Here is a 15484-nt window from a genome sequence, read left to right as displayed (position 1 = left end):
GCCAGGGCCTAGGGAGACTGGGGAGGGGAATTTCTCTAGCTTCCTCCCCGCCCCCCGGGCAGGTGAGCTCCCCGGCCAGCCCCTCACCTGGAACCCAGCAGGGCGAGGCGCCACCACGGCCGCCTCCTCCCCCTGCTCATCCCCGCCCCTCTCCCCGTCGGCCCGCCCCCTCGTGGGCGGGCGGATTCCCCAGAGGGAACCCCTGAGCACTGCTGGCTTGCTCGCTGCGTGCGGGGAAAGTTTTGCTGCGAGCGGAGGAGTTAGGAGGAGGGGGAGAGAGCGGAGCTGCCTCTTGCCTGAGCCGTCAGCTCCCTCAGCCCCGGGCGCGCAGCCACCGCCGGAGGAGGAGACCCGGGAGCAGCCGCCGGCTCCCGCCAGACCCCGGGCACTTTCTCTGCCACGCACGTGGGGTGGGAGCCGCTGCCAGCCGCCGGGGAGCGCGGAGCCCCTTAGTCCCAGCGCCGCCGCCGCCGCCTGGTGCCCGGGCAGCAGCTCAGCATGGTCTGCAGAGCCGCGGGGCGCGGACCCGGGGAGAGGAGCTGAGCGCCGCCGGAGGGACTAGGAAAGAGCCGCGCCGAGCCCCGGGGATTATTTCCCAGTCCGGGATGGGGGACTGCAGCCGCCGGCCCCGGGCAGCAGCCAGCGGGAGTCTCCGGGCCGGGAGAGCCGCTGTCCTGGTGCTGCTCCTCGCCTGCTTCTGCCTCAGCGCCGCAGTGGAGAAGAAGAAAGGTACCGATCGCGCCCCGGGGGGCTGGCCGCGCTGTGGGCAGCGGGGGGCGGCTCGGGGGGAGAGGGAAGGAGCCCCGCTGCCTCCAGGGCTGGGGGGCGGGGAAGCTTTAAACTTTTCCTCCGGCTCCATAGCTGGAGTTCCGGGCGCCGGCCGGCGCTCCTCCAGCGCTGCGCTGTCAGGGCCAGGGGGGCAATGTCCCAACTCCTTGGCCGCGCTGTGACAGCTTCGCGGCGTGCCGCTTCCTGAGTCTGGGGCTTACTTTCTCGGGGGGGGGGGAAAGAAAAGCCTTGGCACGTCCTTCCCCCTCACCCAGTAATCACACCACACCCATCTCCTAGGCTGGCTGAAGACAAAACGTCCCAGATTTTATCGGCACCTCTGTTAGCTCCCACTCTCCCCTTTACTAACTAGGGGGCCACGTTCTGCCCTGGCTTGGTTCCGCACGTGGGGCTGCCGGGGCGTGACCCAGCAGCACCTGGCCCGATGAGTTTCCTAAGCAGCTTGGTCAAGCAATCCCTCCCGGCGTGTCAGCGTGCACATCTTGTCAATATACTTGGAAGTGTTTTAGTGCCTTTCGGAAGCATCGGTGGTGGGGTAATAAGCCACGAGGGGAGAAGCAGTGGCAGGCTGCTGTGTCGGTTTCACAAGAGGTTAGGTTGCCCTACTAAGGGGTTACTGCCCCAGGCTTATTATCGTCTTCCTGTAACTAATGCAATATGGGGGGAGCCACGAATGATTCACATGCATGCCTGAGCCAAATAACTCATGTTCCATGCAAGCCTAAGTTTTATAACAACTGCAGTGATGTTGGTCTCTTCGCTAGTCATTCTCACCTGCTCCTGATCGTTTCCTGGGCATTGTTTATCTGTCCGACAGAAATACACCAAGGAAAAGGCTCAATATGTGTCCATTCCCCCCACTCTTCTTAAAAACGGGAAGCACTTGTACGTGTGGTGCCCAGTCTAAACAAACTGGCAAGCTTTATGAATGAACTGCATGTCTCTTACTGTCAGCTGCGCTTGCTGTTTCTCTTCTTATCCCCTGCACTGATCTGTGCATATTGAAAACTGTGTAGACTAGTTTACTGCAAGATTTTAATACGTTAAGGAACCGGTTTCAGTGTTGGGAGAAAAACAGCTTCTGGCTGGTCAACCCCCCACTCACCCCCCCCTTTTTTTTGTAAGTTTCAAGAGCAGACAGCCAAGTTCAGTTCCAGGGAAAATCGTCTTTATCTTGGAAATCCTCCAACAACAACAACACAATGCAGATTTTTGTTAAAAAAAAATCGCTTGAGAAAAGACCTGATAGTTGTAGAAAGTCTTTTAGAAGAGCTGAGCATAAGTGAGTTTGCATTTCGTGACTCTGGACAATAAAACCATCTTTGAAAAGGAGAAACACGCCTTTTAGAAAAGCTAATTACACAATCTTGAAATCAAGAGACACTCTGGTTCCAAGAAGCAAGTTCGTACCTGTTGTTGATGTAACGAGGGCAGGGTTTTGGGGGGAGTTGACTCCGTTTGCTGTGATTGTGCAGCTCAGATAAAATTGTTTTGAAACACAGACTGAGTTTAGGTGTAAGGGTAATACTAAAGGTTATAGTATTAAGAGGTAGCAATTGTTATTGTTTTATTGGTATTACTGTCCTGTCTAGGAGCCCTAGGTATGGACCAGGACCCCAATCTATTAAATAGCAGTAAAGACGTGATAACTGGTATGTTTTTTTCCACCGTATAATTGTTTGGCAGTAGCTTTTCACACCAGGAGAGTTAGACCTGTTGACAAAGATAAAACGCAGTATGCCATCTTCAAAATGCCAGTTGCCTGATAGTTCACTGTAATGTATGATCACTAAAGGTGAGCAGCAGAAGAATGCTTTTTGGTGGCGTGTTTTACTGCGTCCATTGAATTAACTGGTAAAATTACCATTGAAGTGAATGATACAGGATGAATCCTCATTTGAGAATCATAAAATAGCAGTTCCAAATTTTAACGTTTCTTTCAAAGTAATGGGTGGATGATAGATCAGACCATCATCATGACTCCAGAACCTGCCTCATGGTTCAGGTACATGGGATCATCCTTTTGATACCACATATCCTGGGCCCAGACACAGGGGGGCTGGAACGAGGGATGCTGGGGGTGCAGCAGCACCCCCTGGCTTGAAGTAGTAATAACAACCAAATACACAGTTTTTGCTTTCAGCCGCCCCACTATAAAAACTGATACAGCACCCCTGCCCTGATTGTAAATCCAAATATATTGTAATGAATTTGTGCAGCAATAGAAACCGATGAAGTGCTACAGTAAACTAAAATGATGCATCTGAGAAATTTTAAATTGGATGTACTTCTGAGCATTCAATTTTAAAAATTTCAACTGAATGTCACTTCTTTACTATACAAAGAGCTCATGCTAGTACAGTGCTCATTAGAGTGCCAAAAATGTACAACTTTAAGTTTTGGTTAAGGAGATGACTTCAACGTCAATTTTTTATAAAATTATATCTTTCTCCAAACTTTGAGAATTAAAAACAAATTTCAATACAGCTGAGAGACAACTGAATTTATTATTAATGTTGTTGACGTTTTAATAATAAAAAAGGAATCATGAACATTCCAAAACCAAACAAAACAGAATTATTGAAAATGTAAACACACCGAGATCAGAATCTGTCTCACACATGTTGGTTAACACAACAGTGAAGCTAACATGCATTTTCACCAATCCAGTCACAGTAATAGTTTTAATAGTAGTAATTTCCAGTAATAGTTGTGCCAGTTATTGTCTAGTGCACTTCATCAATAGCAAACTGAAGTGTAACTGGCAAATCAGTGGTAGCACTACAATTCAGATAACCTGCTTTCCACTGTATTCTGCATCAGGTTAGTTTTGATTTTCAGTGGTCAACCATTCATGTGAGCACAGTATTATACACTGGGAATGTGCAAGGCAAAATATTGGGCAACTCATTAACTACAGAGGTTCTCTTCGGTTTCCCATAGTGTCTGGTGTTTTGGATCTCTACTTTTCTTAAGGGTTTTTCATTTATTCATTTTAATATGAAATAAAAACACATGTCCAATACACTGCAACATTTGTACATCACTAAATGTATGTTAGTATGCATGTTTATGGTGTCTTTTAGATTATTCTGTAGACTGCACAGAACAAAATGTTTTACTCATGTTCAAATTTTGCTTTATACTGCTAAACCAATGGTAAAAGTTTCTTTTACAACTTTTGGGTCATATATTGTCATCTGTCTACCAGATACCAATGGGAATTGCATGTATGGGTCAAGGACATTATATGGTCCCAGATTTGAATCAGAGCCATATATTACGCTACATTCTAGCACAGAGTTCCCATTGACTTGCAATGGTAGTTTTGCATAAGAAAAGAAGGTGGAATGCCCTTTTAACATCTATGGGTTTGTCTACACACAAATACTTTTTGTAACAAATTAACTGTATTGGTTTAGAAACTGATATTGTTAAATTGGTGCAAACCCTGGTGTAGATGTGGTTATACCAGCATAAAAGTGTGTATATTAGTATAACTTATTTTGATAAAACAACATAAATTGTTCAAAAATTGTGTGTTGATCAGACCTTATTCTGGTACCTTATGTATGAAAAGCTTAATCCTACCTGTTTAAAAACAAACAAACAACAAAAATGTACCTCCATCCACTTAGGACCATATTTTACCCCCAGCCTTACTGCAAATATTTCATTACCTTCAAGGAATTTCTCATATGTAAGGAGGGAAACATATAGCAGTAAAGGTGCAGCCAAATGTATATCATATATAGCCCTTGGTTTTCATCCTCAATCTATGCTTCTGGCAAAAATGGTCAGATTAAAATCCTTGTGTGAGCAAAATTACTCTCAACAAAAGATTGGGTCTTAAATTAAGAATAACTATAGGAAATATATAGAAATGAATAAAATATATGCATAGCTGAGGGTAAAAAATGTGAATATATTATTTATTGCAACAACAGTGTATTAAGTGCTTTACATACAATAAAGAAAAAAAGGTACTTGCCCTTGAGACTAGTCTAAATCCATTGTAATCCATTTATTAATTTAGGGAGACAAACTCCTTCATGGAGTGTCAGACAATCTCATGACGTTTCTGAGGGCTGGCTCTTGCATTTGGGTATGTGCGTTTGCTGTAATCTTTGATAGACCAGTTTTAGGCAGCAGTATAAGTGACTGGTCCAACCAGTTTGTTCATAATGCTACAGTTCTTCCATGTTCCCTTTTAGATCAAACCTTACTTTGTTTTGTAACTCTTCAAGAACAAGCATAGTGAACGTACATGCCTGCCTTAACTCACTTTCATCAGATTGCCTGTATCTTGATGAATTGGTTTGGCATAGAAGTTGCTGATATTCCCAGTGGTGCTTGGGTTATTCCAAGTCTTGGTGATGCATGTGTGCATCAGGAGGTACGATCACCTTATATTAATGAATATTGTATTTAAGAAATGTACTAAGTTCACAAATATGCAAAATTAATAATCAGTATGTCATCTTACTTGCCTTTATATCATACACATAATGAATATTCCTGATTTACAATTACAGGAATTTCCCTCTAATTGCATTTTAGAAGGCGAGTTTCTACCCTGTAGAAATAGCCTCCTATCCAGAACAATCAAAATTTAGTCTCAGCTTTTTTGAGTTTCAACCTGCCAAGACTCTGGTAATGTTGGCATAATGTGAAAGCTATTAAAAAAGATGGCAAAGATCTTATTTGCCCCCATGCTGGAAAGAGTGTGCCAGCTTTTTGTTATGCAGATTTGCAATACAGCCATCATGTTAGATCTGCAGTTGCCTCTTGATACTTACATAGTCGCTATTGCCATGAATAGGATTTTGCTACAATTATTCATGCCTTTCTCATCTCAAAATTAGACCACAGTAATGTTTTCTATTTCAGGTTACTTCTAAAGACCATCCGGAAACTAAAGGTAGCGTGGAATCCAGTGTGTCTACCTCCTAAGCAGTGCTTCACACATAGCTGTTGTACTGGTGATGCGTGAGCTGCTATAGCTGTCAGCCAGAAAGTCTGCTTCTCTTCCCAGGCTGTTGTGCCACAGTTGCAATTAGCATAATCTGTGGTCAGTGATGTGATATTACGCGAGGGGCCCTTAACTCCAGAACTCGCTTGTCATGTAAGAATGGCCAAACACAGTCTAGACATCTTGATGATGAGGGTGGTATAAAAGCCTTCATAGATACGATTCATTGAAAGTCATCCCCTCTTAAGCAATGCTGTCATTCATCCTTATCACCTTTAATGATTCCATGAAATGCATAAAGACGTTAAGGGCTGGTGAGAGAGTTCTATCAGGTTTATGTTGGTCCAGACACACAACATTCAGTTGAGTTTCACTTTGCACTTTATGGCCATGAGGTCATGGTACATGTTGTGGGAGTCTGTTATTTGATACCTCATTTGGACTCTGACACGTTGAGTTGACAATCTTTGTTAGACTTATTATAACACATGGTTTCACTCTTTAACTCATATCATTTTTACATTGTTTGTTTTTCACATGCACCTTACTGCAAGGAAGGACAATAGTGCTATTTGGTTAGTGTGTGCAGTATGAAGTCTGATACTGTTTCTGCCTATATTAAATGGTTTGCTATAACACTTCTCTGGTACTGTAATTCATGGCTTTCAGCTATGTCAAAATAGACTATAATACTTCTTTATTTAGGGCCTAATTCTGCCACCTTAATCATACTGAGTAGTACTCATTCTGCAAATATTTTGGGAGGAGGTAACATTCGGCAGGAATAAAGGTGGCAGAATTGGCCCCTGTGTGTGTGAGTTAATGTATGTAGAGTGGGGCCCTATCAAAATAAGTAATTGTCTGGTTATATTGCAAGAAGATTGCTTATTTACTGATCCAACTATGACATACCTTGGCTGTTTTCCTCACAGGGAAAATGCGTGCGTATGGGTGGCAGGGTTGTGCTGCCAATAACTTAACAAGAGCTCTCAATTTTTGCTCCTTTAGCCTGAGCACAAGTGCTTGCAAAATAGAGGGTTGAGGAATCTATTCATTAGTTTTCTCATTTAAAGAAAAAAAGCCTTCTTATAACCATAATCAACAAAGAAGGCAATGCCAATGGCAACCAAACTTATAAGTGCACTTGCTGCAAATAGTTATACTAAGGGTATATCGATACGTGCAGCGGCGCAGCTGTACTGATACAGCTGTGCCGCTGCAGCGAGTCTGGTGAAGACCCTCTAGGTGGACAAAAAAAACACCTTCGCAAGCGGCATAAGCTATGTCAGCGGGAGAAGCTGTGCACACAAACACTTTCATCGGTGTAACTTATGTTGCTTGGGGTATGTGTGTGTGTGTGTGTAATATTCACACCCTGAGTGACATATATTTTGCTGACATAGGTTATGTCTACACTACAGCCTAAGTGCATTTGAGGAACAAAATATTGATAGTAGACAATGCTCAACTTATGTAAATTGAACTGGTGTGTGTGTGTTTAAAACACTGCATGTGTTTTGCCTGCTGACAGCTCCATCTCTGACAGATGCACGGCTCCTACTCTTATTAAGTTGGTATTTTAACTAACCTCCTCTAGTGTGTTACTATGTATGTCTACACATATGAAAGTGAGTATCTGTGTGTTCATATGTATATACCAATATATAAGATAAGTGCAAATGTATACAAAATCTGAAGTGCTTGTTTCTGCATTTTAATTACCAAAAAATAGAATACTTGCTATTTCGATGGCCTTTATATATAAGTGACATCTTCTCGGTATAATGCAGACATTTAAGTAACTAATTGCTGTGGAAAGTGCTAATGGCTTGCACATTAGCGGTCACTGATGTATAAGCACTCGTTAACTGCATCCCAAGACTCAATAATGGTATGTTAAAGGTCTCTAAGGGTATAGAAAGGTAGGTTGTCTGATAGTTTAGGCTTTGCAGTTCCTTTGTGTTGCAGAGCAGCTACACAAGGAGGATAGGCACCCAGACTCCTTTCAGGCCATATGGTCTGTTTAGGAGCTGTAGGCCAGGTCTACCCTAGGAGCACTCTGCTGCTATAGCTACACTGGTCTACTAGGGCTGGTCTACACTGGGGGGCGGGTGTCGATGTAAGATACGCAACTTCAGCTACGGGAATAGCGTATCTTATTTCAACTTACCTCTCATCCTCACAGCACGGGATCCACAGCAGCGGCTCCCCCGTCGACTCCGCTACCGCTGCTCGCCCTGGTGGAGTTCCGGAGTTGATGGGAGCGCGTTCGGGGATCGATATATCGCGTCTAGACGAGACGCGATATATCGATCCCCGATAGATCCATTCAGCGGGTAGTCTGGACGTACCCCTATATTTGCAAAGTGTTCCTAGTGTGGACACAGCTTATATTGGCAAAACTGCGCTTTTGCCGATATGGTGTATTCCTGTCCCCCTTTCTCCCCTCCAAGCAAAACAAGCTATACTGGACAAACACTGGAAGCTTTGGCCCGCACAGTTATCAGTCACAAATCACACCCCTGACTGACATAGCTTTGCCTAGCCTTGTCTACACTACAGAGTTAGGTCAACATAAGGCAGCTTATGTCAACCTAAATGTCACTACATTTATGTCACTAAAATGTAGCTCCCACTCGCTGATTACACTGACTTAACTCCACCTCCATGAGAGCTTAAGTTAATGTAATTAGGTCCACCCAGTGTCTGTGTAGACACTGCGTTGCTTTCATAGACTGTTGCTGCCTTTCAGAAGCCATCCCACAATGCTTCACACCGATAGTTAAATCGGTGCAAGTGTTCCTGGTGAGGATGCACCACGCCAACGCGAGGAGCGTAGTGTGGACATGCAAAAGTGATTTTATCACTGCGGTGGTTGTACATCAACATAACTTAGGTTGACTTAATTTTGTAGTGTAGGCCTGTCTCGGGTGTAAATGTTGGGTGCTGGGAAAGGAAGAAGAGACTATGAAGCTGTGAGGCTCAGGGGAGGGGAAGAAAAGGGCACAAATCAGCTGCTCAGTGGACAGGGCAATGGTGATTTACTTGAGGTTTCTGCACGAAGAGAATTACCTGTGTCCTGTTCAGTGAAACACTATTTATTTACAAAGTGCACTCAAGTAAACATATTACAGGAAGATAATATTTGATTCTACATCAGTTTATGCTCCAAATGGGTAACTGACCTGCAAGGCCCTGGCAATCTGCTACTGCTTGGCAAAGAGGCAATGTAACCTTCACAATTCCTCTCTTAGGTAGCTAAGTATTGTTTTGCCTATTGGCAAATTTGGAATCTGAAGCACAGAGAGATTGGGGAGAGCTGAGACTTAGGATTTTGGCCTCCAGCCCCATGCGCTAACTCAGGGGCAGGCAACCTATGGCACGCGTGCCAAAGGCGGCATGCAAGCTGATTTTCACTCACACTCACACTGCCTGGGTCCTGGCCACTGGTCCGGGGGGCTCTGCATTTTAATTTAATTTTAAGTGAAGCTTCTTAAACATTTTAAAAACCATATTTACTTTACATACAACAATAGTTTAGTTATATATTATAAACTTATGGAAAGAGACCTTCTAAAAACGTTAACATGTATTACTGGCACACAGAACCTTAAATTAGAGTGAATAAATGAAGACTCGGCACACCACTTCTGAAAGGTTGCTGACCCCTGCTCTAACTACTAATCAACACTGTCATTTTAATGTAACCCACCTCCCACTTCTCCAGTTATGCTTATTGTCAAGCTTTGAAATAATATATATTTCATTCAGCGCTCTATTTCCACTGATGCACACATGTAACGTCTGTTTTAGTATTTGCTGGGCTTGCAAGGACTGTGTGCTTCTATGTGTTTGTACAGCTTCTATCACAAGGCGTTCCCATCGCCTGACTGGATCTTTGAGCACTACCACAATATAACTAATAATCAACCTCATAAGGAGAGCTTTCATGGAATATGCCGGGTTTGATATGTTACAACCAAAACACATTAAATCCTATCATATGCAAAAATTCTATTTCTGTATCCCCATTGCAACTGCTGATAGGGGATTATGATAAAAAACTTTAAGAACCAATAAGAGAGTCTCCTGTGGATATTTAAATAATAGAGAATTGTAATTGTAGAGCCAAATTCCGGGCTGGTGTAGGCAGCTGCCTACTCACATCAGGTTTGAATTTACTCCTAAATCACTCTTCCACTGTAAATGCAATATAGTTTTAATGGTAGTTCTGACTTCAGTGATTTGGTCCCTTAAACAAAATATTACTCTATTATTTGTATTACCATGGCAACTAGATATGTCAGTTTCTGAGTTTCGATATGCATGCACACTGCTGATTAGATTCAATGAAAATTGTGTGCACATCTGAGAGTAGAATTTGCCCTGAATGCAGAATAGTTAATACTTCTTTCCAAGTTCTATGCACTTATTTCCATTTATTGCTGCTGATGGTTCTGTGATTAAATCCAGTCTAAATGATCATTTGGTCTTGAAAATGCTACATTTTTTTGATTGCACACATATTTTAACAAGTTGTGAGTCTCTGTTTTTAAACTGCATGTTTGAGAGTAGAAGTGTATCTTTGAAATGAATTTGTGCAGCAAATTCATGTGGGTTTCCTGAGACTGATCCAATATGTGGAGGTATGTAAAACTGAAAGGGAATGAGGCAAGGCTGGGGGAAGAAGCTTGTTTTAGCAGTTGGGTCAGTTATTTCAACAATGCCTTCAGCAAAGAAGTAAGAAGTTACTTACACAAATCAGTGGCTAGTTTCCATGATTCAGATTGGAACACATATTACAACTCATTTGGATGAGTAAATGACTGCTAGTAAAGGAGACAACCTCCATAAATAGCATGGCACGTCACATATCTCACGTTATTTACTGTGTCCTTTAGAATCGATGTGGTTAGGTGGGTTGCTGCTGGAATACTGTGTCACATTTTGAATCAAAGCCACTTAGCAAAGGCTTACATTAAAATAAACATGTACACTTTTTTTTGTACACAGGGTGCAGTATTATATCCTCAGCCTATGGTTGAATTTTCACTTTTCAGTAAACAATTTTGACTGTGAAAATGCTTTCCCACTCCTACTTACATTTTTATAATTTTTGAGAATTCTCAGGCAAGTTTCTCTTTTTTTCCTGCAATTGCTGTACTATTAGGTGTCCTGCTTACACTGTTGCCTCGGTTGTTTATGATGCTCCAAGTGAAGCAGTGCAATATCAATCTATTATCAGATTAATCCTTCTCCAATGTGTGTATGTGAGGTATGTATTATCTCTAGTGCTTCCAAGAGGATGTGCTCCATGATCAATCATGTCTCTTCCATCTCCAACTTCTATTGTCCTGACTGGACTTGTGGTGACAGCAACACTTTCCCAAGATGTTTCCAGATATAAAGGTTGAGCTTGCTTTTTGTTTCCTAGAAATACTGTGGTTTTGCTGTGGTATAACAGGTAGGACTTGGGCCCCTATAGGGTGGGTGTGGGGGATCAGCATCGTCTGCATACCTAATCCCTGGAGATTTATGTCTTCTATTTCCTCATTCTCCCTGCCTGCTTCTTTCCCCTTAATATAACTTAAATGATATCAGCTAATTTACAGCTAAGACATTGAGGATTCCAATTTAACATTGTAGACTTGTAAGAAAATTAAGGAAAACAAGCTTTCAGTGCCATATGAAAATATATTATTTCTATATGTGGATAATATTTCTTTCACAAACAGAAGTTCAGGTTGGATTCCTTTCTCATACTTGAATGCCTGCAGCATAAATCTGCTAAACTCCTTATTATTTTCAGCATTTTAGCTGGAAAATGAGGCCATGGTGTGTGTGTGTTAATAAATAAATAAATAATAATAAAAAAAAAGTAGATACAACTATAACTTGGCAAATTTAAGTATACATTTTTCATTTTGGAGGCACGTGGTGGATTAATATTGTCTGTTATGGCAAGTGAACACAGAACTTTAAACAAACAAACAAACAGAAAACTCTCCCAAATGTGTATTAAATGAAATTGCAGTAGTGACTATTCATTTGGCAAAGTGCACTATTATGGAATGACAGAACAAGAATTTGGTGCTTTTAGCCACGAGCCAGTTACTATTTCCATTTTTAAACTTCGTTTGATGTTATAACTCAACTTCCCATAAGGCTGAAACGTAATCCTCCTGCTTTTTAAAAAAGGATTCATTTTGTTTAGTTCTATTCAGACTGGTCAGTTTTTGTTGTGACTTCCAATTTTTTTTTTCTTTTCTCTGGCCTGTCCTAAATTACAAAAGACATATTTTTAAATTGAAATTTTACAGACAGTGAGGCCCAGATCCTGCAAGCTGTTCTGTGTAGGTGGAGCTCCATTTAAGCCATTGGGGTTCTGCTTGAGGCAGGGCCGGCTCCAGGCACCAGCTTAACAAGCAGGTGCTTGGGGCGGCCAAGGGCGAGGGGCGGCACCTGCGGCAATTCGGGGGCGGCAGGTTCCTCACTCCCTCTAGGAGCGAAGGACCTGCCGCTGAACTGCCGCCGCTGATCGCGGCTTTTTTTCCCCTCTTTTTTTTTTTGCTTGGGGCGGCAGAAATGCTGGAGCCGGCCCTGGCTTGAGGACCGGGTCTGCTCACACTGAGCAACTTGCAAGATGTGGGCCTATAGTTCTTAATATAGACTGGTGGCTTTGGTGGTGGTATATTCCAAAAGTGCTACTTCACTATGTTGTGATTGACACTGATAATACACTGTCAGATAACTTTAATTCCATCCCTGTTAACACACTAACTACTGTAATAGGATGTCAATGTAAAATTAAGTATTTGTGTGTGTGTGTTGTATCAGGTGTCTAACACAAGATTGTATACAATGTGAATAGAAGTTACTATGTATGGAGCAGAAACATATTTTACTCTCAAATTTATTAGCTATACGAGTGTTGACCCATATAGCTGGTCATTTGTTCTTACTTTAAAGACTTCCACTATCCAAAAAGCAAAACAACGTAGATTTTCAATGACTGCATGCACATTTGCCAGAGAAAGGATGAGATGGTAGTGCAAATTCCATTAGAATGCCAAAGCAATCTTTATTTACTTTACATATTTTGAATTTCATTATGCCATGGGTAAATTCACAAAGGAACATAACCCGTATTTAAAACTTCATGTAATGATCTGACTAGAGGAAGTTAGATTAGATTTAGGCGTCCACTTTGTCCAACAGAGTGAATGAAGCGCATATATAACATGAAAGATCATATCATGCACTTTACTGAGACCAATGCAATAACTAGACACCATTCACAATATTGTTTCTGTGGGAGCAAATTAAAAAAAAAAAGCTGCACCAGTGTAAATCAGGAGTAAACCAGTGAGTTCAATTGAGTTAACAATTGAGAGCCCTTGTTTGCAGTGAATAACCTGACTAGTTCTAATGGGCAGAGAGTTAAGGCTGGAAAAAAACTTTTTAGCTCTTTGTTTCTTTGCTTTAGCTAGTTGATAAGTCCTAAATGTTACTTTAATATGCAGGTTTTAGATATACATCTTATTACTGGATCAATTTGAGCACTTCCTCAGATTTTGAAAGGATTACCACACGCTCATTTCCATTTTCAACAAGGGATGCAATTATTTTTGAAAAAATGTATTTTCAGTCTGTTTCCTTCTTAATAAGCTCTGCAAGCTGCTCTTGTTTAATGATTTTATTATTTCAAAGCTTGTTCTTTCTCTTTCTTTTTTACTTTTTAATGAGACTGTCTCCTAGGCAGCATCATTTGGTCACAGATATCTATACCAGAATAAGTAATCCAGCAACATCTTCTCTGGAGTCTCTTTTTCCATCAATATATATGCTGCTTCCATCAATACGCATACATGATTCCCCTTGACACTACCAGGAGAATTGTTTGGGCACAAGTAAGGGGAATAGACCCTCACCAGAGTAAGGGTTGGTTAGTACTTCACATGAATGTATTTTAAGTCTTGAACAGCAGTCTGTTGTGCTTCAATTAATGCAAACTACCAACTGGATTAAAAGAGTAAAAATTAACTATTAATTAACAAAGTGTCTGTTTCTTTTGTGTCTGGCCGGTACTAATTATGAACCTAATGAATTAAGGGTAGCATAGGGCATCCAAGAAGCTGCTGGTATCAAAAATTTATCAAAGTTCTTGGAGAAAATTTATTGCCCTCTGATATAAATTGTCCCCCTCTCCCCCAGCTGCATTTCTAGGTTATAAATACCATACTTGTCTGCTCATGTACTGTCTATATTTTGTATTTATTAAATTACATGAGAAGAGTACATAAGCCAGTCGTTGGCATTTACAAGAGAGACTCTGAGACTGTTTCTTCTTTTCATATGGTGGAAAGTGGACTCTGCCTGTAAACTATTATCAAATAATGTTTCAAATGCTCAGTCATTTTAGAAGGAGTAAGAGTGTTACTTCTATCTGAGTAAACAAACTAGCCAGAATAGATGGGTTTATAAAATAGATTGTGCTGGAGCAACATTGTGTTATCGAAAATGATGCTATCTCACTGGTAATCATATTTGTTAGACTTTATGGTCCATAAATTTAGATAAAGGCATTTGTAAAATTGTCAGTAAGAATTCTTACCTTTCGGAGCTTTCCAATGAACTTCTTCAGCTCCCTTAATAAATTAACACCATCAACTGTGTTTTTGTAATTATACAATACAACACTTTCATTCCATAGATGTAATACCTCTATTGAAAAAAAAAAAATGACACTGTCAGCTTAAAATTTATGGGCCAGATCCTCAACTAGTTTAAATCAGCAAAGCTCCATTGAGTAGCTTACACCAACACTGTTAATTTATCTATGTTGCCAATAACACCTTAGGTTATTGGGAAGGAAAGAATTTTAAAATTTGTTTTGTCATTAGTTATATTCTTTGTTTAAACATTTTTCTCAATTTGGACAAAAAAATCAATTGTCAGTTTTTACTTTGGTTTCATTGTCCGTTTCATTTTCAGGCATTTAATGATGCAATATTGGAAACTGACCCTGCAGTGGAATGTGTGTTTAAAATGTGCTTTAATTGGCATTCTAAAATATTACGGAAACATTTTAGCTTGTTTAAAACTTATATTTTGTATCAATCGTAAGTTGATAATGTCCTTTTACATTTTTCTCATGGTTACTATTCCCTGCTGCCCCCATCCCCTCCTCATGACTGGTTAAGTAACAATCATGTGACATCTGTTCATAGGTGATGGGAAATCTTCCCTCTGGAGAGAGGATGAGTGAGAACAAACCACACATGACAGATGTTTGTCAGGTTGCTTAAGGCACTACTGGAAGATACTTGCATACTATGGTGATGAGGGAAATATGTATAGAATTAGTTCACACAAGCAGGGAAATAGCCCAAGTCCGATAGCATTGGTGATAGTTGATACTAACACCTACAAAGGGACAACATTGCTTGCTTCCGGTCATGTGGCCACCTTGACCCCGGAAGTAATACCCCCATAGGGCGGGACTTCCAGTGCCAGATGGGAGGGACTAAGGGGTCAACGGGTGGGGCTTAAGGGGTCAAGGGGCAGGGTTAGGGTTTGATTGACGGTAGGGCCCTTATGCTGCTAAGGCACTTTAAACTGAGCAAACAAATTGAGGCACCAAAAGTCACGTAAAACCTTATCTAGATTTTAAATTTCTATATCTCTTTTATTTGACACAGCAAAAGGGACATCTATGTCTGT

The 15484-nt window shown here is 41.4% G+C and overlaps 1 protein-coding gene across 1 annotated transcript in view; it reads left to right on the top strand.

Moving 5' to 3' along the window:
- Positions 1 to 218: 218 nt before the first annotated feature.
- LOC113407016 (epidermal growth factor receptor-like) overlaps positions 219 to 15484 on the top strand; it is a 210413-nt gene continuing 195147 nt past the window's right edge. The window contains exon 1 of the mRNA XM_026654081.1: positions 219 to 729. Coding sequence (XP_026509866.1) covers positions 606 to 729 — 124 coding nt within the window. The 5' untranslated portion in view covers positions 219 to 605. The remainder of the gene's footprint in view (positions 730 to 15484) is intronic.

This window comes from Terrapene carolina, unplaced genomic scaffold (assembly GCF_002925995.2).
Source record: "Terrapene carolina triunguis isolate 2854851 unplaced genomic scaffold, T_m_triunguis-2.0 Scaffold180, whole genome shotgun sequence".
Classification (NCBI taxonomy): Eukaryota; Metazoa; Chordata; order Testudines; family Emydidae; genus Terrapene; species Terrapene triunguis.
Note: the sequence above shows the minus strand (reverse complement) of the source record. Positions and strands in the feature narration are given on the sequence as shown.